Genomic DNA, 24,329 nt, shown 5'->3' on the forward strand with positions numbered 1-24,329 from the left:
CATCACCTTTCGAGACAAGGTGTACAAACAAATTTTTGGATTACCAATGGGTTTGAGCCTGAGTGGCTTAATGTCAGAGATCTATCTCTCAACGATTGAACAGATACACTTGACACCTTTTCGTCCCCGTTTCACATACTATGGGAGGTATTTAGATGATGTTCTAGTTATTACCGATAGTAGTACTATCCAAGACATTTTACAATCGTTTAATAATATTCATTCTAGACTCAAATTTACATTGGAAAGGGAAGATACGGATACAAAGTCATTAAACTTTCTAAATTTCACGCTTACCCGGGACTCGAACAAAATACAATTTAGCATCTATCGAAAACCCACAAACACCGGTATGCTTCTACATTATAATAGCTACCACCCGTTCACCTACAAAAGATCGATTATCTTTAATCAATTTCTAAATGCCTATAAATATTCAACGACGGATTCCGCTTTGGACTCAGAAATACAAATATTAACTAGCAGATTCTTAAACAGGGGTTATCCCATTAACACTATAAATCGAATTAGGGTACAAGCTAAGGATAGGATACAAAATACTACGCCAATCAACAATAGTAATATCAAAAAATACTTTATTTCTGTCCCATATGTTGAACAGTGGCACAAACAGCTTAACAGATTCTTTATAGATACCGAATTTAAAATTATAGCTAGGCCCATACGGAAGTTACACACGATACTGAACAATCGCTCGGTTCTTTCCGCGTTCGCGACACAAATTAATGATCTAGTATACAACATTTCTTGCGGTGATTGCGACTCGTCTTACCAAGGTTCGACCCGGTTTTCTCTTAATATCCGTGTAAATCAACACGAAGCCTCAGTTCGTGCTTCTCGTTCAGCAGCGTCAGAATTAGCCTTTCATGCCATTAACGAAAAACATACTTTTTTATTTAACGAGGCCAAAATACTTAACGTTCAACGTAATTATACGCGACTATTAATTGCAGAAACCGTTGAAATTAAATTACACAAGAATTCTGTTAATGTTCGGCGGCCATATTTGATCTCCGATGCGTGGACCTTTACGCGCATGCGCGAAGACATATAATCACTATTTAAGTTGCAGGTTTAGCCTGATTCGGTAATTTTCATTCCTGTGATCACGACAGTCGGTCGAAAAGCATTGTCAGCTTCAGGAAGGAAAATCGTTTTGATTATTTTCGTTAGATTCTTTTAATTGCGTTAATTTGAATTTTAATTGTTTTTAATTGATTTTGAATTGTGTTAAATTGATTATTTAAGTATTTATATTTTTCTTTAATTATTTATATTTTACTTTAATGTTCCGGTAAGTTTTCGATTTTTTCGTTTTTTTTCCGTTTTAATTTCTGGAGGGTATCATACGGAAGGGTTCCACGTACTATATTGAGGTTGACTCCTCTTATTTATTTACTAATAAACTGGTTTACTATAAAAATCTTATAATAAAATTCTAATAGCAAAACTAATTAATTTAGATTTAAAATAAATATATTACATACTACATTTGATCTTCTTTTATGGTCCACTGCATCTAGTGTAGGAAAGCTGTTTCGCAGCTGCTCCACAGTTGTTACACGGGTAAATCCCAAACTGAAAAGGAAAAAGGAAAAATTCTATATCTTAAATGCAAGAGATAAAAATCATGATACACAATAGCGCTCAATGAAACCATTTTTTGTTTTTGACATTTTAAGGCTTATTTACTTAGCTTAAATTAGAATAATAAGATACTAATGCACAAAGTATTTAGTAAGAAAATTGTATATTCTTTTTATGATTCACATTGTTGTGTGGGTAAATCCCAATCCTAGAGAAGGAAAAAAATAATTAAATTCTTAACTGTGAGAGGTGAAAATCATGATATAAAGTAGTGTTCAATGAACTCAGATATTTTTTGTTTTTGACATTTTGAGGCTATTTCCTTATCTTAAATTAGTATAATAAGATGTTAATGCACAAAATATTTAGTAAAAATAAATAAATAAATATTTAAAATAATATTCTTTTTATAATTTATTCACCAAATTAACCAGAAATTCTAAAAAAATTTTTAAACAATTACAAATAATAGAATAACAGATTATATTGTTATGTCTGGTAAGAAGGACATCTAGAAAAAGCAGCAGCATGTTGAATTATATCTCTATGAAGGATTGAATTATTGGCAATACCTGCTTGAGGCAATCTAAAAACTTCTATATTTCTAGAAATTGGGGGCCATCAGAAAGGAAACTTACAGTCATATCAAGACAACTTCAACCAAACAACACCTCCCTAGAATTTCTTTTTATTCCTTTCTCCATGGGTACCTTTTCTAGATATCCTTCTTACCAAATGAAATGAGAGAATAAACAAATCAATATAGAGGAAACCTTAGGTTTCCTCTATACTGATTTGTTATTAAGACTCTGGCATAAACTATAAATCATTCCACCTGCACTCTACCAAAGTAAGGGCAATCAGATCCTATCTCCTCAGGACCCTTAGAATTTACCAGGGATCAGCCCTCCAGCATGAGTTGCTAACAAGTCAGAAAGAATAGCTATCGCAGACATAGCAACCGAAGTAATAAAATATGCTAATAGAACCTTTGGTCTGCATGTGCCTGTCAGCCGAAAAATTGCCGGAATAGTCAGATCTTTTGAGATAATCAAGTACTTTGCCAGTTCCACCTCTGTAAAGAATGCATGCAAAAAGCCCATGGCCCATTCACAATTCCAGAAGTGTAGTATATAAACTAATTTGTGGATGTGGGGGCATATATAGATAGAGGAAATATATACAAAATTTTCTACTAGACTGGGCAAACATTCAAAAGAGATCCAATATTGATAAATAGAAAAATGAAATCCCATCCTACGTAGCATAGAAAGTGTGGTGTATAACGGCAACATGTTCTAGGATATTAGTAGAATGGAATTTCATTCATTCTAGAATGGGATCTGAAGTCTACCTCAGTTCTCTCTATTGACCACTCATATTCCAGGAAAGCATTTAAGGAAGAGTCTAAAAACTTCAGATCCAAAGTCCTAAGAAAAGAAATTTTGGAGAATATTGTCAGTTGTCCAATGATAAAATCATCCAACTACATATGAACCACACCATTTCTTCCTCCTCTAACTTACCAAACAACCATATTGATGGACTCCCACTTGGGAAATATGGTAGCAGATCCAGAGCCCCAACAACCACTCTGGAATGAGCCTCATAGGAACCATCAGTATTATTCAGAAGATGAAACTAATTCCAGAAAAAAAAAGAATCTAAAGTACTCTAAAATCATTATTATTATGTGTTTCTCCCTATATACCTTAACTATAAATCATATTTACATATATATTGTTCAAGGTGTGGCACCCACACCACATGGAGGAACACCGCCCCTCTATGTTACCAGGCAGTACTAGGTGGTAGATGATTCTCATCAACCGGTGAAATACCACCACTTTGCTTATTGGAGGCTTGAAGTGGTGGAACCCATGTTTAGTCTCTAGAGCTAAGTTCCAGTCAACCCTTCCCTATCTCTTCCTTCATGCAGTATGATTGATGACTTTTGAGGTTATGATGAACGTCGTGGCGAGATCCAATATTCCTTACATTTCGAGGGTACAGCTCTAAAACGGTGTTCGCAGGCCGGCTGCTAGTTAGTACACCAGACTGAACCTATTGGTAACTCTCTAGGAAGCTTCCGGATCAGCTAGTGTATAATCTTGCTACCTCTACTCTGCCAGATAGTGACTGGAGGGAGTCTGAGTAGTGTGTATGCAGGGAGCATTGTCGAGGCCACGTTATGTCAAGGATCTGGGTATATTCTTACCACATGTACGCCATATCCAAAAATTTCATTACTTCACACAGCATGTCCCACCTACTTTTTCTTACTATTGAATACACCATGAATTGTCAAACTAATAGAGCAAGCTTATCTGCGAAAAGATCTAAACCTCCCAAGGACTTCCTAATTCATTTCACAAATATACGTGGTCTCAATTCTAATCTCAACAATGTCCATTTCCACTTGCAGTCTGCCAAACCCCATGTACTTTTTCTGACAGAATCCCAGTTATCGGTTGATTCATCTACTGCTCATCTCAGATGCCCAAATTATTCGCTGTATAATTCCTTTCGCCTCAAAGGTGGTACTTGTGCATATGTCCATTCTGATATTCCCTGTCAGAGACTTGCCAATTTGGAATCTCCTCTCTTTGATCTTCTCTGGCTTAAAATCTCTCTACCTCATTGTGTAAAATTCATCTGTTGTCTCTACCGTTCTCCCAACTCCACTAATCACTTGGAGCTCTTTGACTTCCTCTCTTTGCAACTTGACTTTCTCCAGTCCAACTTTCCTAACAGTGAAGTAATTTTCTTTGGTGATTTTAATGTTCACAACTCCAGCTGGCTTCCGTTTTCTAGTCACACCGACCCAGCAGGTCGAGATGCTGAGGCTTTTGCAATTACTAATGACCTAACACAGATTGTTCATTTACCTACAAGAATACCGGACAATTCTAATCATACAGCCAATATGCTTGATCTTTTTCTCACAAACAACCCTTCTAAGTACAAGGTTGAAGTGAGAGGTCCTTTAGGCACTTCAGATCACAACTTGGTGATTGTCTCTTCTCCAATGGAACCTTTATCTCATGGCTATTCCCAACCACGTGTTGTTTGGCATTACAAAAATGCAAAATGGGATGACCTGCGAGACTTCTTTTCTTCTTTTCCTTGGTCGGATTACTGTTTCAAAACTTCTGATGTCAACTTTTGCTCAGATCGTGTCAGTGAAATTATTCTTGCAGGAATGGAATCCCTTATCCCACACTCCACTTTAAAATCTCGTCCTTTATCTAAACCTTGGTTTTCCAATAAATGTGCTAAGGCTGTCCAAGAGAAGAATGTTGCATATCGTAATTGGCTTGTTTCTAATTCTTCAGTTTCATTTTCTGCCTACACCAAAGCTCGCAACAGTTGTAAAGCAGTCATTAATCAGTCCAAACTAGAGTTTGAACAGGCTAAGAGTTGAAAACTTGCTTCTTTCCCTAATGGTAGCCGAGCATTCTGGTCTCTTGCCAAAGCTATTGGCCGCAACTTTTGCCCATCTTTGCTCCCACCTCTGTCCAAACCAGATGGTTCTGTTGCCACTTCAGCCAAGGATAAAGCTGACCTGCTAGCATCCCATTTTTCTTCCAGCTCATGTATTAATGATCTTTGTAAAACACCTCCCACCATTCCCAACACGCTCCATTCAATGCCTCCAGTGGTCTTCCGTCAAAAGGATATCAGAAGGATTTTGATGAATCTTGATGCTAAGAAAGCTCCAGGTCCTGATGGTATTTCTCCACTTGTTCTCAAAACCTATGCTCCTGAACTTACTCCTATTCTTTGCCGCCTTTTTTCACTTTCTTATTCCAAAGGTATTTTTCCTTCTGCTTGGAAATTTGCTCATATCCAGCTAGTTCCTAAAAAGGGTGACAAATCCCTCCCATCCAATTATCGTCCCATTGCAATTACTTCTACTCTTTCTAAAGTAATGGAGAAATCCATTAACCGCCAACTCTTAAACTACCTAGAAACCTTCCGTCTGATCAACGATCATCAGTATGGATTCCATCAGTGTCGATCCACTGGAGATATTCTGGCTTATGTTACCCATTTATGGACTAATTCAATGGAAAGGTTCGGTGAAACACAAGTAGTTGCTCTTGACATCTCAAAGGCTTTTGATCGTGTTTGGCATAAAGGTCTTCTAAACAAGCTTCCATCTTATGGTTTGCCAACTGTTTTTAGTAATTGGTTATCCAGTTTTCTCTCTGATCGCTCACTGAGGGTGATGGTAGATGGCTCTCTGTCTTCTAACTTCTCCACTAATGCCGGTGTCCTCCAAGGTTCAGTTCTTTCCCCCACTCTTTTCCTCTTGTATATCAATGACCTTCTTCCATTGATTGAAAATCCTATCCATAGTTTTGCCGATGATAGCACATTGCATTCAACTTTCCATTTTGAGAAACCTTGTCCTGCTCAACCAGCTTCAACATTTCGAAAATCTGCTACCAATTCCTTAAATGCCGTTCTTCGGGTAATTCTCCAGTGGGGCAAAGACAACTTAGTTGATTTCAACCCTTCTAAAACTCAGTCTTGTCTTATATATCGGAAAAAGGATTCTTCTACACCTATGCTTATCTTTAGTGACACTCTGATTTCTAGGCAAAATGATACATCTCTTTTGGGGATTACCCTGACTTCTAATCTCTCTTGGCACAAGCACATTACAAATATTGCTTCCTCTGCATCTAAAAAACTTGTTTTTCTCTTTCGCTCTCGGCGTTACTTTTCTTCCAAACAGCTGTTCACTCTGTATAAATTGCAAATTCGCCCTGCCATGGAATATTGTTCCCACATCTGGAGTGGTGCCCCCAAAACCTCTCTCAGGCTTCTTGATTCCATTCAGAAGAGGGTAGTTAGGTTAATTAATGATTCATCTCTAACAGAGTCTCTCCACTCGCTTTCTCATAGATGCACTGTTTCTGCTGCATGCCTCTTCTACAGATACTTCCATGGGCACTGTTCTTCTGAATTGGCTTCTATAATTCCTGTTCTCTCTTTCAAAACAGTCCGAACACGTGCCGCCACCAGCCAACATCCATTTACTGTCCAACTTCAAACCCACAGAACCAACTTTTCATCTTCCTCATTTATTCATTCAACTGCCGTTTTCTGGAACAACCTTCCTTCGTACGTATTTCCTGAAAATTACAATCTACAGAAGTTCAAGTCCAATGTCAACCAATATCTTCTTTCGTCTTCTTAACCTCAAACCCAAGCACGGTACTAAGTACTATAGGTTCTAATACCTCTCGTGTTTGGGGTTCACATAAGGAAAAAAAAAAAAAAAAAAATGTATTTATCTCTGTAATTTACTCCTTATAGGTTCCAGTTCCTACTTATTCTAATTATATATTAATTTCTTAAAGACAACCTTTATTGCATATTTATTGCTTACTTTCTGATGAGATCAGAAAGTAAGTTGCAATTTAGAAGTTAACCTAGCACTATCTAGAAGCTTTACACTCCCCCCATAAACCTAAGTTCCTTAAGATACAATAGGAAATTCATTTAGTTTTTCAGTTTTGTTTCATGTACTATTTTTTGCTATTTTTTTTAATCTGTATATATAATTATCTTTATTATGAATAAAATAATTAAATTTTCCTTTTAAGTGATGAAATTGGAATTGAAATTATTTTATTTCTTTTATATATATAGTAGTACAAGTTCCAGCAACAAAATATTTGTATGGGAAGCATACAAATATTTTCCTTTTTCATATGTTTTTCATTGCACAGGAAACACTGGGTACAAGATTAAGTTTAAATAATTAAAGTGTAGATTGATTAATCATAAATTTCTTAAAACAAATTCTTGCATATGTCTTTCATTTTATTGAACTTCTAATAATGAATTCTTTGTTTCTTGGCCAAACTATGTATTTAACATCACCATAGTTAGGCGCATTATGACCTTTGCTGCTCTTACACCGTAAAGCCTTGTTACAAACAAACAAACAAACAACAAATAGCTTCTTGGCCAAAATCTTCTTGTAATCTTCCTTAGCATGAATCTCCTTAGTAACTTGACTACAAACTAGTTCATCTCCCCCTTCTGCACACATTATGCCCACCATATTCAACTTTTGAATCCCCTATGTCAGGAATGGTACCATATTACTGAAATTCCTATTATTCCACATTTTATGAAAACCAGTTGTTCAAATTTATTAACTGTGCTCCTAACGTTAGTGAATAAGCAAATATATGTGTTCCTGTTTGTGTTTGTTTTTTGCTAGTTGTGCTCCCCCTGCTTTTCAATCTACAGCATGTAATCAAAGGAAGAATCAATTTCATCTCTGCTTATGGCCATCATTACACTATTGGTCTGTACATCCCCCAAACTAACAATTTTCTGACACACCGAATACTGGCCTTGATAGAATCATCAGATATTCTTGAAAACCTCTCCTATTCAAGTGTATGCCATCTCCATAAAAACAGTCTATCGTGTTATAAAGCACCTGCCATGTTGAGAAAAATTCTACCCATTAGCCTTTCACAATCTCTCCAGGGCCAAATTGATTGACAGGACTTTTATTATGTCTTGCCAAATTTCCAGATACTTTCAAATTTTCAAATTCATCCCTAACTCACAGCTTTTCTCAACATCATCTCATAGCCCTTAAGAATATCCTCAGTTCACCTGTGATTTATATAATTAATATCAACATGTACAATATCACCTTTTGTGCCCTTAAAAGACACTTCTAATATCATTAACTTCTTAGATGTCAGACTTCTACCCCCACTGTTAGAAATATTTGTTCTTATTCCACCTATCCTTTTTGCATAATATATTTCTCATTCTTAGACAATAGTTTCCAGCAATAGCTATTTCCTCAGGGACCAGCACCTCCAGCAAGCCCACCATACTGCATGATACAAGGGAACAGGCTTGTTGAGATGGGCAGTTGAGTTCTTTGTGCTCCCCTCATTTTATTTCCTTTGAAGGCATCAACCCTTTTCTTCAAGCACTCAAATTCACCCATCAAAATGCTGAATTTTCTTTTTGACCTTCTGGCACCCTTTGCATCAAAAACACAAAAGGCATCTCCTATGGGACAATTATGTCCTGCTACAGATTACAGAAATAGATCTGCATACATGCAGAAAGAAGGAAGAATGCTTTAGCTTTGCTGCTCTAGTCTGAGGCATGCTTATAAAACTAACTCAATACTGTCACAATAATAATAAAAGATATGTAAAGTCAATAATAATGTTACACTATTCCCTGTTACTACAACAGTGATGTAATATTACTCAATAAAACTTATGAATTATAAAAATACATCTACAGAATTACATGAGAGAATATTAAATTGTTTATATCATACTTATAATGGTATGTTGACCACATCAGCAACAAAATTTCCTTATTTCGACTATTTTTTTTTTCTTTAACTCCTTACTGAAGTAAAAAAAAAAAAATCGTCTGCTTAAACAGATAGATGCAAATAATACCTTCATTAAAAAATTTTAAACAAAAAGATATCAAAATTCAATAAATTTTAAGTAATAAAAGAGTCTATTCAGAGATCAGAAGTTGTGTCAATAGCTAGCAGGAGAACATAGCACTCCCTTCCTTTTCATGAGAACACAGCACTCCTTTCCTTTTTCATGTCTTGAATATGTGAAATAAGTTGTACTTGGCTGTATCTAGCAAGTTAGCTGCCTTATATTTTCTCTTTGATAACATGTTAATTTACTTCAATTTAGCCACACAATTTTTTGATATTCTTATTTGGTATTTTGCACATAATTTAATTTTATCTAAAACTAAACTCATTTTTGGCTATAATGTGGTCATGCAGGTAATCTAGGAAAACAGCATATAGAAAATTATTTTAGCAAGTTATTGTACTAGATGTGGTATGAAAATAAGTGTCTCATCTCATCAAAGGCCATCTGTTATATCTAAATAAACTTTAAATTAATTACAATTCCAGAATAAATTTCTTTTCCAAAATCCTTACTGCATATTGTAATGCAGTCTACATTTTCACTGTTTAACTTGTTTAGTACTGTTGCACTAAAATTTCTTTTATCAGGTGTGCTAGCTTCTGATATATAATATGGGTTCATTCCATCTACTTTTACTAAATATCTGACTCATCCTCATGTTAAATTAGTTAAGAAATAATTAAATGTGAATTAATAATTAAACAACATGAATGTTACTGTATAAAAAGTATTGCATAAAGTAAGTTAAATAAGTGAGGTCTTCTACCCCTTCAATCTTAGAAATAACATTCACTCTGCTGATTAATTCAGTAAGAAATCCAGAAACATCGGCAGTTATTAAGGAGTTTAATTTACTTTATGTAAAACTTTACATAAAGCAATTCACTTAAACAAAACTCATTGTTTAATTAGTGTAATTCATATTTAATTAATTCATTGTGGACAGCCATATTACATCCTTCTCTCACCATATTAAGTTAAAAAGCTAATAATCTTTAAAGTTCAACACAATGCACATTAAATTCATACATTTCTCATTTTCATCATTGTTCTTTTAGAAATAAAAGTCATATCTCCAAATACTAAAAGGAAGGGGATGAACCAGATTGGCCCACTTAATATCGATGGTTCAACTGATGACGATCCTGCTCAGATAGCTGATAATCTGAATGAGTATTCTGCATCTACATTCACACATGACGAGTTATTAAGAGAGGAAAATGCCAGAAGTTTATCAAACTGTAACAGGGTACTTAATGATTTTGTAATAACTGAGAGCAAAGTCGAGGAAATTATTGAAGTTAAACATAAGAACGGTACCTGGGGCGAATGGGATCTATCCAGTTACATTAAAGGAGGCAGCAAAGGAACTAAGCAAACCCTTAGCCATAATCATGAGAGAATCCTTGGACCAGGGAAGGTCCCCATGAATTGGAGATATACAAATGTAACCCCAATTCAAAAAGGGGAATCAGAGGGTCACATGACTAATTACAGACCAGTTAGTTTAACTTCTGTTCCAGGTAAAATAATGGAGTCACTGGTTAACGATGCATTGCAGGATCATCTAGACAAGACTACAACAATAATTCAGACACAGCATGACTGGATACTATGATGTGGTTACAAAGGAACTAGAGGCAAAAAATAATTTTGATATCATATACTTGGATGTCAGGAATGCTTTTGACACTTGTGCATGGAATATTACTGTACAAATTGGAGCAGTATGGTATTAAGGATAAGTTGCTACAATGGACAAAAGGGTGGTTGAGTGGCAGGAGACAGAGAGTGGTAATCAATGGATGCTCTCTTCATGGACTAATGTTATTAGTGGAGTCCCAGGGGTTCAGTGTTGGGCCCACTGTTTTGTATATTTATCAATGATATTGATGAAGGTATATCAGGCTTAGTGTCGAAGTCTGCAGATGATATAAAGGTTGGCAGGGTTGTTAATGAGTAATGGCAGTGTGCTACTGCAACAGGATCTAGAAAATTTGGGCAGATGGTCTAAGAAGCGACAACTGAAGTTTAACCTTGACAAATGCAAAGTATTGCATATTGGTGGAAGTAACCCCAGAGGAACGTACCAAATGTGTGGTACTACACTTAAGGTGATACAAAATGAAAAAGAACTGGGAGTAATTGTGCAGTCAGATGTGAAGTTTTCTGAGCAATGCAGACAGGCTGACAGGGCAGATCATGGGGTTTTGTCAATGATATGCAAGAATTTTGCTAGCAGGTAAAAGGAGGTGATTGTCCCTCTGTATAAGGCAATGGTCAGGCCACGCCTTGAGCACTGCGTACAGGTCTGGAGCCTCGTTTTAGGAAGGATGTAGATTTGCTTGAGAATGTACAGAGAAGGGCAACAAATGGCAACATTTGTTGTCCTTCTTAAATATGATTTACAGTCATATTCACAGTAACAAAGTTACAACTGGTGCAAGAGCCGAAATGGGGAATTTTTCTCACAAAAACAGTTTTAGACTTATCTTGCAGATGCTTTTTTTTAAATTTTTTTTTTATGTAAATCCCAAACACGAGAGGTATTGGAACCTATAGTACTTAGTACCGTGCTTGGGTTGGAGATTGAGAAGAGGAAAGAAGATATTTGTTGACGTTAGATTTCAACTTCTGTAGACTGTAATTTTCGGGAAATACGTAAGAAGGAAGGTTGTTCCAGAAAACGGCAGTTGAATGAATAAACGAGGAAGATGAAAAGTTGGTTCTGTGAGTTTGAAGTTGGACAGTAAATGGATGTTGGCTGGTGGTGGCATGTGTTTGGATTGTTTTGCGAGAATTATAGAAGCCAATTCAGAAGAACAGTGCCATGGAAGTAGCTATAGAAGAGCATTGCAGCAGAAACAGTACACCTAAGAGACAGCAAGTGGAGAGAGAGAGAGAGACCTTGTTAGAGATGAATCATTAATTAACCTAACTGACCTCTTCTGAACGGCAGGGGGCACCACCCCAGATGTGGAAACAATATTCCATGATAGGGTGGATTTGCGATTTGTACAGAGTGAACAGCTGTTTGGAAGAAAAGTAACGCCGAGAGTGAAAGAGAAAACCAAGTTTTTTAGATGCAGAGGAAGGAATATTTGTAATGTGCTTGTGCCATGAGAGATCAGAAGTCAAGGTAATCCCCAAAAGAGATATATCATTTTGCCTAGAAATTGGAGTGTCGCCAAAGATAAGCATAGGAGCAGAAAAATCCTTTTTTTCGAGATATAAGACAAGACTGAATTTTTGAAGGATTGAAATCAACTAAGTTGTCTTTGCCCCACTAGAGAATTACCTGGAGATCGGCATTTAAAGAATTGGTAGCAGATTTTCGAGAAGTTGAAGCTGATTGAGCAGGACAAGGTTTCTTAAAATGGAAAATGGAATGCAATATGCTATCATCAGCAAAACTATGGATAAGATTTCCAGCCAATTGAAGAAGGTCATTAATATACAAGAGGAAAAGAGTGGGGGAAAGAACTGAACCTTGGGGGACACCGGCTTTAGTGGAGAAGTTAGAAGACAGAGAGCCATCTACCATCACCCTCAGTGAGCGATCAGAGAGAAAACTGGATAACTAATTACTAAAAATTAGTTATGCATGGAATGCATAACTAATCCATTCTATGCATTAGTTATCCAGTAGAAATGCACATGGTTGAGATTAGAAATGAGACCACGTATATTTGTGAAATAAACTAGAAAGTGTTTGGGAGATTTAGATCGTTTCGCAAATACCACAGGTACTCATAGGGGTCTTATCCCTGATGGGTTTGCTTAAAACAAATATGAACATTTTATATGTGTGTGGCCTGAGCAAGAGTTAGAATCCCATTAACATTCAGCTTGCTCAATCCATTCAAAACCTTAGAAACCTCCATTAGATCACCTTGCAGTTGTCTAGTCTCTAGACGCTACAATTTGCAGAACTGAAACCTTTCTTGGTAAGAGCACCCCCTTTGTTTCACTTATCAATATCATTGGCCTTCACCATACTCATTCCAGCAGATCCATAACCTTCCTAAAATGAGGCCTCCAGACCTGTATGCAATATTCTAGATGTGGCCTGGCCTGGCTATTGCCTTATACAATGATATAATCACCTTCTTATCCCTGCTAGCAAAACTCTTTTATATCATTGACAAAATGCGATCAGTTGCTCTAGCAGCATGTGTGCACTGCTCTGAAAACTTCATATCTGACAGCACAATTATCCCCAGGTTTTTTCATTCTCCACCACCTGAGTGTAGTACTGCACAGATGGCACATTACTCTGGGGTTGCTGCTACCCATATGCAGTACTTTGCATTTTTCAATGATAATCTTCAGTTGCCACCACCTCTCAGCCCATTTGCCAAACGTATCTAGATCCTGTTGTTGCCTCATACCATCGCTACTATGATTAGAAGCCCTGTCAACGTTTGTATCATCTACCAACTTGGACATTAAGCCTGTTATATACCTTCATTAATATCATTGATAAATACAGAAAACAACAATTGGCCCAACACCAAACCCCACTGTCGGATTACACAAAAAAGAGCAGTGTCCAAGGCACCTGCGCGGTAATCTGATTGAGGTATATAAAGCCTTGAATGGGTTGAGCACACTGAATTCTGATGGGATCTTTCCATTTTTCAGATTACGAACCTAAGGGGGCATAAATTCAAATTAAGAAAAGACAGATGTAGAATAGATGTGCGGAAATTTGCCTTTGGTCAGCGGGTGGTTAATTGCTGGAACAAACTTCCATCTGTCGTTGTGGAAGTTGATAGGTTGAATAAATTCAAGGAGGAACTGGACAGGCATTTGGAGGGAATGGTGTGATTTTTTTTTTTTTTTTTTGGCTGATGCTGCATAAGCTCATACACATGCTTTCTTGCATCACATGCCACTACTACTACCACCATTCAACCATTCCTTTATCCACAGCAGCAACTTGACCTTAATGACACACTGCTCCAATTTATAGAGTAGTCTTTTATATGCAATGGTATCAAAAGCTTTCCTAAAATCCAAGTATATGATAACAAAATTATTTTTTTGCATCCAGTTCCTTTGTGACCAGTATCCAATCAAAATTGTCAAAAAGAATTCCCCTAAACAAACCCATGCTGTGTCTGAATTATAACTGCAATCTTGTCTAGACGATCCTGCATTACTTCTTTTACCAGTGACTCCATTATTTTTCCTGGTTTGAAAGTTAAACTAACGAGTCTGTAACCACCCATGTTGATCTCCCTTTGTGATGTAGAATACATTCACTGATCTCCAGTCCACAGGGATCTCCCCTGAATCCAAGTTGCTCTCATAATTATGTTTAAGGATTTGCTTAATTCCTTTGTTGCCTCCCTTATTATAATTGGATAGATCCCAACCACTGCAGGTGCCTTTCTTATGTCTAACTTCAACAATTTCTATTCCACTTTTTACAGTTATTACAAAATCATTTAGCTCCCTGTTAGAGTTTGATAAACTTCCAGCACCACCTTCCCTAAAGAATTCCTCATGTTTGAATGTAGATGCAAAATACTCATTCAGTTTGTCAGCAACCTGAGCATTATCATCAACAAACTATTGATAGATAGGACTAATTTGATTCATCCCCTACCTTCTAGTGTTTACATAAGTAAAGAAGTTTTGGTTGTTTTTCCTTGCCTATACCAAAGATTTCTCGTAATCTGTCTTCACTTTCTTTACCTCCTTTGTGATTTTATTACAGACTAGTTTATATCTACCACAGGCTTCTGAATCACCTAATAATTTATATGCATCGTATGTACTTTTCTTTTTTTTTTCTCTGCAACAAGTTTCATCAGTTCATCTGACATCCATTTAGGCCTTAACTTTGAAGAGTATTTCTTAGATGGTACGAAAAGCCTAGTACTTTCATGAATAATTCTTTGAATGCTTTCCATTTAGAATTTCCTGATGGTAACATCATCAGTTGGTCCAACTGTATAGAATTTAAAAACTGTCTGAGATGACTGCAGTCGCCTTTATGAAAGCAAAAGCTCTTCCTTTTACCTTTGATGGTAGTTACATTTTTAAGAAATCTGAAATCAGTACAATGTGATCACTGCCACCTAGTAGTTCTTTTATCTGTGGATTCTTAATGCATAAATAATCACTGCTGATAATCAGATCAAGAATATTTACTCCCTCTAGATGCCTCTCTAACATGCTGCTGTATAAAACATTCATCCAATAAATCTACAAGTCCAGCTAGTCTGTGAGTGGCCAACCCAAAGTTCCAGTCAATAACTGGAAATTTAAAATCTCACATTATAAGACATTCTGATTTACTGGCCCAGTCTATTTCTCTGTAGAGATGTTTCATTATACTCATCTGACTCATTAGGCCTATAACACATTCCTACTCTCATTTTTGCTTTCCCAGTGCTTGTGTCACACCAAACTGACTCAACATTGCACTGGACACCCATGTTAATTGTCTTAGATTTTGTGCGCTTCTTAAATAAGGGCATAACCCCCCCATCCTGTCTGTCCTTTCTATACACTGCTATATACTTTCTATATACTGCTCATATTCAAATTCTGCATCCCTTATACAGTAAACCCTCATTAAACCGGACTAATAGGGGCTGAGAGTGTCCATTTTAATGAAAGTCCGGATTATATGGAATATGCTTTGTAATGTGGGTAAGGCTTATTTAAAAAACATAATGTACGTGGATAACAGTAAAAGCATGTTTATTTTACATTAAAAATATGTATGTACATAGTTACATATCACCCCAAACATGGTCGGAGTTTGTTGACTTTAACAATACATGCATTAATGCAACACTCAATGTCGTGGAACAAAGACACTTAAAAAAATGGAACAGACTCACGCAAAAAACGCGAACCCCTTCCACCATTAATATTTCATCACAATCATTCTCTACAGCCGAATTATCAGGGTTAGAATACGGGTTTAACTTTGCATTAAGCAACCACCATTATCCCATCAAAGACTGCATCATTGAGTTGCAAACCAAATTGGAAAATCACCCAGACAAATGGTGTATTATGCATGAAACCAACATCATTATTAATTGGTACGACAACCCAATATGACCAAACAACAGCTATCAAACATATAGAAATTATGAAAAAACCCAAACATTATCGTACAAAAAGTCAACAAAGGAGATACTATCACAATTTTAGATAAAAGTGCTTATATCAATAAAATACAACAAATCCTCTCTGCCCAAGATACCTACAAAGTTGACAATACATATAACATCTCCAGATTAAAGAACAAACTTGATGGTATTTTGAGACGATTAAGATCTGATAAAGAAATCAACCTGCACACACTACAACAAATTGGTATATGCAGTAACGTCCTTCCACACATGTTCGGCATTACTAAATTACACAAACCTGGCCACCTCCTACGGCCAATAGTTTCTTTCAGCAAATCAGCTTTTGCCAATATATCCACCTTTTTAGTTAAATTTATATCACTCCTTATGAGATTTTCAGAATTTAGAGTTAGCAACACCAATCAAGCTTTTGAATATATACAAACACCACCATAATTTCTGAGGAAGACATCCAAGCCTCCTTCAATGTCGTTTCTTTATACACCAATGTACATTTACCCTTTACATTGCAATCCTTACGTGAACTCCTAACGACAGACAACACTTTAGCTAAACACACTTCAATTAACATCAACAGCATTTTAGAACTCACCTCAATATTACTTGAGGCTAGACACTTCCATTTTCAAGACCAAATATTTGGACAAATATTTGGTCACCCCCATGGGATTAGGAATTTCAGCTCCCTTATCAGAAATCTACATAGCGATGATTGAAAACCAAGTACTCCAACCTTTTCCTTTGGGTATTAAGCTCTACATGCGGTATGTGGACGTGTTATTAATAGGAAATAGAGCCGCCATTGATAATCTTTTTATTAAATTCAATACAATACACAAAAGATTAAAATATACCCTTGAAATAGGAACTGACAATAAAATCAACTTCCTTAACCTCGCAATTTATAAAATGGGCACCAGGCTAGGAACCAAAATCTATAGAAAAGACACACACAGACAGAAAAATATTTGCATTTTCAATCGCATCACCCACTCAGTACAAAAAAGTCCATTCTCTACAATCAAATCTACAATGCCATTAAGTTTAGTTCTTCACAGGACGGTTTATCCACTGAACTAGAATATCTTACAAAGAAATTCATAGCTAGGAAATACCCTTCACATCTAATCCAACACACAATTTCTGTTGCAAGAAATAATGTCAATAACCCACATAATCATAGCACCAAACAGAACACACGCATTGTCCTCCCCTACCACAGCAGATCGCCAGACAGCTTCGCCAAGTGTTTTCCAATACAGATATAACATTAATATTTTCTTCGTACAATAAATTAGGGACCATGTTTAATACATATAAAGAGACACACAAATATCCAATAAGTGACATCAACAATGTTATATATTTAATTAAATGTCAATCTGGTTGTAACACATGCTACATTGGGAGCACTACTGCAAAATATGGCATCACAAAAACTTCCAATACACGTGCTTATTACCACCATAATAGCTTCAGAACTAATCAAGCTGGCACCGAACTTACACAACACGTACACTCTCACAACCACAGTCCTCTAATCCACAGAGTAGTAAGATACGTTTTCATTTGTTGATTGTTCAACGTACTGAATTACGAAGTTCAAGTGGTCTTTCACTTCGCTTACCTTAATTTTTGGCTGAGAGTTGTTGCTCACTTCATCTTCTTCCTCATCTGAACTTTCTGCTGCTCCCATTACACTATCTGCAATCTCCTCTTTAGTCATAATGTGGTAGCCAGGATCATCTTCATCTTCTTCCATCCATGACTGTATCTCCTCTAAGGACACAGCTTTTTACCCTCCTCGTTGTAGAGTCTCATGAAAGTCTTCTGTCTCACAACCATCTGTTTCTGGATTAGCCTCTTCATCTAAGAGAAGTTTTTTCCATGAATTCGCCAAAGTTTTTGAATTGATTTCTTTTGCAGCATCAGCAAAGTCGTAAATCATAATCTTACATTGTAAGACTTTAAATTTTTCAATGTCTGTTGTCCTCTTGTCTTCTTCACCAACTAGTGGCTCCTCGACTTCTAGGATCTCACTCAAAAACTTCTTTCTATAGAGCCGCTTTTCTGTGTAGATCACCCCCTGGTCCATAGGCTGGAAAACAGATTTCGTGTTTGGTGGCAGGAACATGCACTTAATCTTCTCATCTTGACTGATGAGTTTGTCAATGTCAGGGTGGGTTGGTGCATTGTCTAGCAAAACCAAGGCCTTTACTTCATTTTCTGGGATTTTCAAATCTTTGATTTGATGTCTTCTAATTTCTGGCACAGCTTTCTTGTGGAACCAATCCATTGTTATTTCCATGTAAACCATGCATTGTGGGAATTGTAGTAGTGTACCGGTAGATCGTCCATTACTACAATGTTTTTTAGGGCACATGGTTTTTTGCTTTTCCCAATAATGACAGTTTTTAACATATGGCTTCCATCGGCATTTGCACACAGCAATGCTGAAACACATTCCTTGCTTATTTTTCTTCTAGGCATGGTTTTCTGTCTTTGATGCTTGCGTGTTTTCAGGCAGAGCTCTCCAAAACAGTCCCATCTCATCAAAGTTGTGCACCTGGTTCAACTGATAACCCTCCTTTTGAATAAAATCATTCAGTTGTTTCCTGAAAGGCTCAACAGCTTCAAAATCAGCACTAAGAATTTCCCCACACATTTTCTTGTTTGAAATGTTATGCCGTCTTCTAAATCTAAAAAGCCAACCTGAGCTCGCTTTAAATTGTTCAATTCCTAACTGTTTAGCCAGTCTCTCTGTCGCTGCTTGAATTTCTATTCCTCGCACAGCCAAACCAGACGAACTAAGTTAAGAAAACCATTTGTACTAGTGGTTTATCAGTAGGTATCCGCATTTATTTAACTTTATTTTTTATTTCTCCACGTTAAACTTGAGAACAAAATTAGAATTTCACTTTTTTTCTTTTTAATGTCCAACACGGTTTGTTTTGCGATGCCACACTCAAGACAGATGCTGGACACTGAAGCTCCTTTTTCAAGTTTTTCTATCGCCGACAGTTTATCATGAAGAGAAAGCATTTTATGCTTATGCTTCTGTCCTACACTAGGCTTACTTAAAGACACTGTTTAACTGCACAGCACAAACAAGAAAAGATAGAAGTGCATAACTGAGGAGCAAACGGTAAACAACTGTCTGAACCACAGTCGGGAACGAGATTGTTTGTGCAGCGTGAGTCATCACAGCCAATGGGACACAATACATATGACTTTGTATTGTCGTTTGATTTTCACACTTTAAAATTTTTTTAAAGCTGTACGGATTAAGCAACGTACGGATTAATGAGGGTTTACTGGATTTGAATGACACAACATCACTGAAATCCCAACAATGTCTATATCTAATATCTTTGCCAACACTTCAAATTCATCAAATATATTTATCTATACTCCTAGCATTGGTGTACATACACCTGTTCTTACTCTTAGTTACTCTAACACATCCTATGCATTTATTTTTTCATGATGATTCACAGCATTTTTTGAAATCCCCAGCATCGTGCTTCCAGGCTGCTGCTCATTCCAATAACAGCAGTACAAGAATTGCTTTCACCTCTGCCTGCAGCTGTTGTTGATGTCTTATCCCCCAAGCTAGAGTCTTGCACCCTTTCTGTTAACAAGCACAGACCATGCTGTGAAAAATTCTACCCTATGAGCTTGCACAATCTCTCCATGGCCAAATTGACTGACAAGGCTCTCATCGTATACTCTATCTAATAGTATCTGGACATAATTGCAGACACTTTGAAATTTAACACTTTTTCAATTGCACTGAAATTGAATCGAATTTGAATTACATTGAAATCATACATCTGACCAGAGCAGCAAAGCAAAAGGCTCAAGGCAGTGGGAGTGCTGTGGCCTAGGGGGAGAACTGAGGGGGGGGGTTGTCATCCTCTGAATCACAGCCTTTTGAAATGTACCGCTTGTTTGATGTCTGTGAAGCTTTCATGAACTTTTGTTATTTGGTTTTTTTTTTAGGAGCATTAGCAACTAAGACCATATTGCTCCGGGTGTATGTGGTGGTCATTCCCTGACCTTTCCGCATCCTCCGTATTTGGTGGTCACAGGCTCAAACCCCAGTCTAATCAAGAAGGGTGTGCTACGCACTGCTGCTCCTGCCCACCTGGCTACAGAGGCACCGCTTTCGGGAACAGGATATGATATTTGAAAGTGGGATCTCTGTGTGTGCTCAATGAGGAAGTTCGGCGCCAAATCAGCATTGTTATGGACCTTAATGAGAGGTTGAAGAACAGGGTGGATGCCCTCAAAAGAGATTTAAATTTGGGGGAGCCCATCAAGCTCTCGGCTGCCCACAATGCCAGAGCTTACACTTGATCATCAGGCACTGTAGCAACTTTAGGGCAGAATGCGTTGGTTCCACAGGAACTAGTTGTCGGTGACTCTATTGTCAAGGAAAGGAGAAATATATTACAAAAAAATGGATAGGTGGAACGCATGGTATGTCTGTCAGGAACAAAAGTTAATATTGTTATACATGATGGCACTAATTATATTAAGAGTAGGAGATCTGTGGAATTAGTTAACAAGTACAGGTCAATGTTGAAAAAAAAGTTGTGAGTTAGGGTTAAATCTCATCTGAAAATGTCTACCCACTTTCAAATTTCTGGGCAGACACGATAGGAGGGGGTATATGACAAGAGCCATGTCAATCAATTCAGCCCTGTAGAGATTATGCAAGGCTCATGGAGTAGAATTTTCCTTAGCACGATCTGCTCGTAAATAGGAGAGACTGCTTCTACAGGGATGGATACACTTAAATAGATAGGATGCAAGTATATATGCTGATGCTATCGAGGCAGTGATAGGTGGGTCGGAAAACTGCTAGATTGGAGGATATACAGACTAATAGATTAACAGCAGCCGCAGGAAAAGATTTGGTTTGGTTTGTTTTGGATTTTAATATGCATTAGCAACTAAGGCTACATTGTGTCACAACCATGTCATATATAAAAAATTTAAGCTTTCGATGACCTAATAAATTAGATCACCATGTTAAGATATATAATGCCATAGGTATAAAGGTATATCAATAAAGAAATAACAATAAAAAATTAAATTTTAGAGGTGAGTAAAAAGGTTTACTGATTTTAAATAGCTAAAGACAGCAGACACAGTCATTGTCAGACAATATCTGACTGAGTATATAAGGCTCAGCCGGATGACTAAAAGCAGTAAAATATAAATTACATTCGTGTATAAAATGTGGATACTCAGTTACAATGTGGAGAATAGTTAAAACAGTGCCACAGTTCTCACACATGTGTCATCTGCCCTCAGCACAAACGCATGTGTAAGATGACTGTGTCCTATGCAGAGGCTTTTTTTTTGTTTGCTGGCCTATGGAAATTAACCTAGTGTGGGATAAATTGCCAGGGTGAGATTTGTGTAGGGGGTAGAGGGGTGTTTTTTTTTTATAACCACGCTGGTCTTTGTTTTTTTTTTATAACCATGCTGGTCTTTGTTTTTTTTATTATTTATTTATTTATTTTTTTTATTATTATTTTTTTTTTTTTTCCTGGCACTATATAAGTAACTAAGAGCGTGGGATTGTGGGCCAGTATAGTGTCTTTTTTTTTTTTTTTATTATTATTTTATTTTTTTCCTCTGCACACTGGAGTAGTAGGCTTTGATTCCTGAATGCCTGTGTAGGGAGGAGAGATTTATTACTTTATTTTATTATTAATATGGTTTTTTATTATTTATTTTATTATTTTTATTTTATATATATATATATTTTTTTTTTTTATTTATTATTATTTTTTTATTTTTATGCTGCCTTCCAGGCCTGGGCAACTTCAGGGCAGGATTGCTGGCACCCTCTTGGTCTAGCACTTCTACCAGAGGGTGCAGGAATTTTTTGCAGTCAGCACAGACAGTATAGTAGACCTTGGCCCAGCTCCACATTCATAGGGACGGGCATCAGGTAGCAGTTATCCTAGGTGATGACTGCTCCCTGGTGGCTGGGTGGCCTGTGTATAACATAAACTCACACTTGCAGATTACACAAATCTAACACTGTTTTTTTTCTTCTTCTTCTTCTTCTTCCAGGCTTGTTTATGTATAAAAAAGTCAGTGATGTTAGGTAGATTTATACAAATGTCTAGGGGCCACCAAAGACTGTTATAATAATAATAATAAATAATAATATGTGGAGGCGAGCTAGAACAACTTCCTCTCTGCAGTTCCTGTGCAGACTAGACTACCAGTGTGAGATTATAGGCTTCATCTGATAGAGCTTGTTTGATTGTTGCCATTGGGAGACTGATTTAGTGTGTATTAGCTGCCTGCAGTCTGTATAGGGGACTAACAGGCAATAAATGTTGTGGAGTTCTGGTGATCTGGCTGCAGCATCTGCCAGTTCATTTCCTCTGATCCCAATGTGGCATGGAATCCAGCAGAAACAAATGAACACTCACACAGAGAATGTAATGTTTGCTGAATCCGGGTCACGAATGGATGAGGATTATACCTCATCCCGATAAAAACTGCAGCATACTTAGAGAGTCAGTGTACACCATACACCCTTGATACTTGTGGGTTTTAATGTGGTCCAAGGCTAACTCTATAGTACATACAACTCAGCTGTATATATGCTGCATTCTTGTGGAATCTTCCCAGATATAGTACGACCTGGAAAGATAGCAGCAGATCCGACAGACAACTCTGACTTCGAGCCATCAGTGAAGACAGGCAAGAAGTCAGAATATTCAGTTCAGTGGGCACCATAGACTGTTAGTAGTCAGAAGATCGAGTTATGGCCTTACCCCAATTTTTAATGGAGAATTCGTATGATGGTAAGTGAGCATGCCAGGGTGAAAGTAGTTGCCTTGGTGACTGGGCAACATTGTCTACCATGATGTCGAGCTCTATGAGCAGCTCTTGGACACAGATACCAAAGGAACGGTTGGCAAGTTTCATACAGATTTTCAACTGACAAGTTTTATACAGATTTTCCCATCGTGGCTCGAAAATGGATGTCCACATAGGGTCGTCTGGCAGGGATTTTAATTTAAAGGTATATTTTAAAGACAACTGCTTTCGTTGGAATGACAGTGCTGGTTCACTTGCTTCAACATATAAACTCTGGACGGGATGTTCTAAATGCTTCAGTAGCCTTGTTGGTTGGTTGGTTGATTTGGTTTTTAATGGCGCATTGGCAGCTAAGTAGCCTTGGTGGTGAACTGGGTCTAGCCACCTATGTACGCTGTTTCTAGCCAATATGTACACTGGGGACCACATAGTCTAATTTAGATCGGACAAGCACACGATAAAGGCGGAGCGGAGTGAAGTGGAATGGAGTGGTCTGCTCCCCATTCACTGGAGAAGATAGCACGTAGGAGGTTCAACCCTTTCATGCACTTTGTCTGCAGTTGATGGATATATGGTAAAAATGTCAACTTCTTATCAAAAATGAGCCCCAAGAATTTTGTCTCTGGTGCTACTGGAATGAATACTTTGTCAGAGTTTAAGTTCGGTTCAGGGTGAAGGTTCCATTTACAACAAAAGTGTACACAAACAGTCTTCTGTGGCAAGAACCTAAAACCATTAGCCACTGCCCAAGAGTTGATGTGGTCAATGGCATCCTGCAATTGTCTTTCAATGACCCTCAATATTGCATGACTGCAAAAAAGATGCTAAAGTCGTCTACAAAGAGGGCACTGTTTACGGTTGGAAGAAGTTGTTCAGTAATAGAGTTAACTTTGATAGTAAAAAGCGTAACATTTAGAACTGACCCCTGTGGAACTCCTTCTTCTTGGCAAAATGGCCGAGAGAGGGGGTGGATCCCACACGAACTTGGAAAGACCAGTCTGCAAGGAAGTTTTTTTATAAAGAGGGCAATGTGTCCCCTAAGACCAAAGTTATGCCTTTTAAAATTCCATATCTCCAAGCTGTGTCAAATGCTTTTTCCACATCAAATAAAACTGATGCATGTTGCTAGTGTTTCAGGAAAGCATCACAAATAGATGTTTCCAGAAGATTAAATGGTCAAGTGTTGACCGGTTCCTTCGAAAGCCACACTGTATCCTGGAAAGGAGGTCATTAGCTTCTAAATACCACAAAAGGAGGGGCATAGACCATTCCTTCC

The 24,329-nt window shown here is 37.3% G+C and overlaps 1 protein-coding gene across 1 annotated transcript in view; it reads right to left on the minus strand.

Moving 5' to 3' along the window:
• LOC150086882 (haloacid dehalogenase-like hydrolase domain-containing 5) overlaps nt 1-24,329 on the minus strand; it is a 387,404-nt gene that overhangs the window by 263,025 nt on the left and 100,050 nt on the right. Inside the window, exon 4 of the mRNA XM_090371650.1 lies at nt 1,509-1,599. Within this exon, the coding sequence (XP_090227776.1) occupies nt 1,509-1,599 (91 nt within the window). The remainder of the gene's footprint in view (nt 1-1,508; nt 1,600-24,329) is intronic.

The sequence above is a fragment of the Mastigoproctus giganteus genome, chromosome 4, assembly GCF_048544385.1.
Source record: "Mastigoproctus giganteus isolate SK-2022 chromosome 4, ASM4854438v1, whole genome shotgun sequence".
NCBI classification, from domain to species: domain Eukaryota; kingdom Metazoa; phylum Arthropoda; class Arachnida; order Uropygi; family Thelyphonidae; genus Mastigoproctus; species Mastigoproctus giganteus.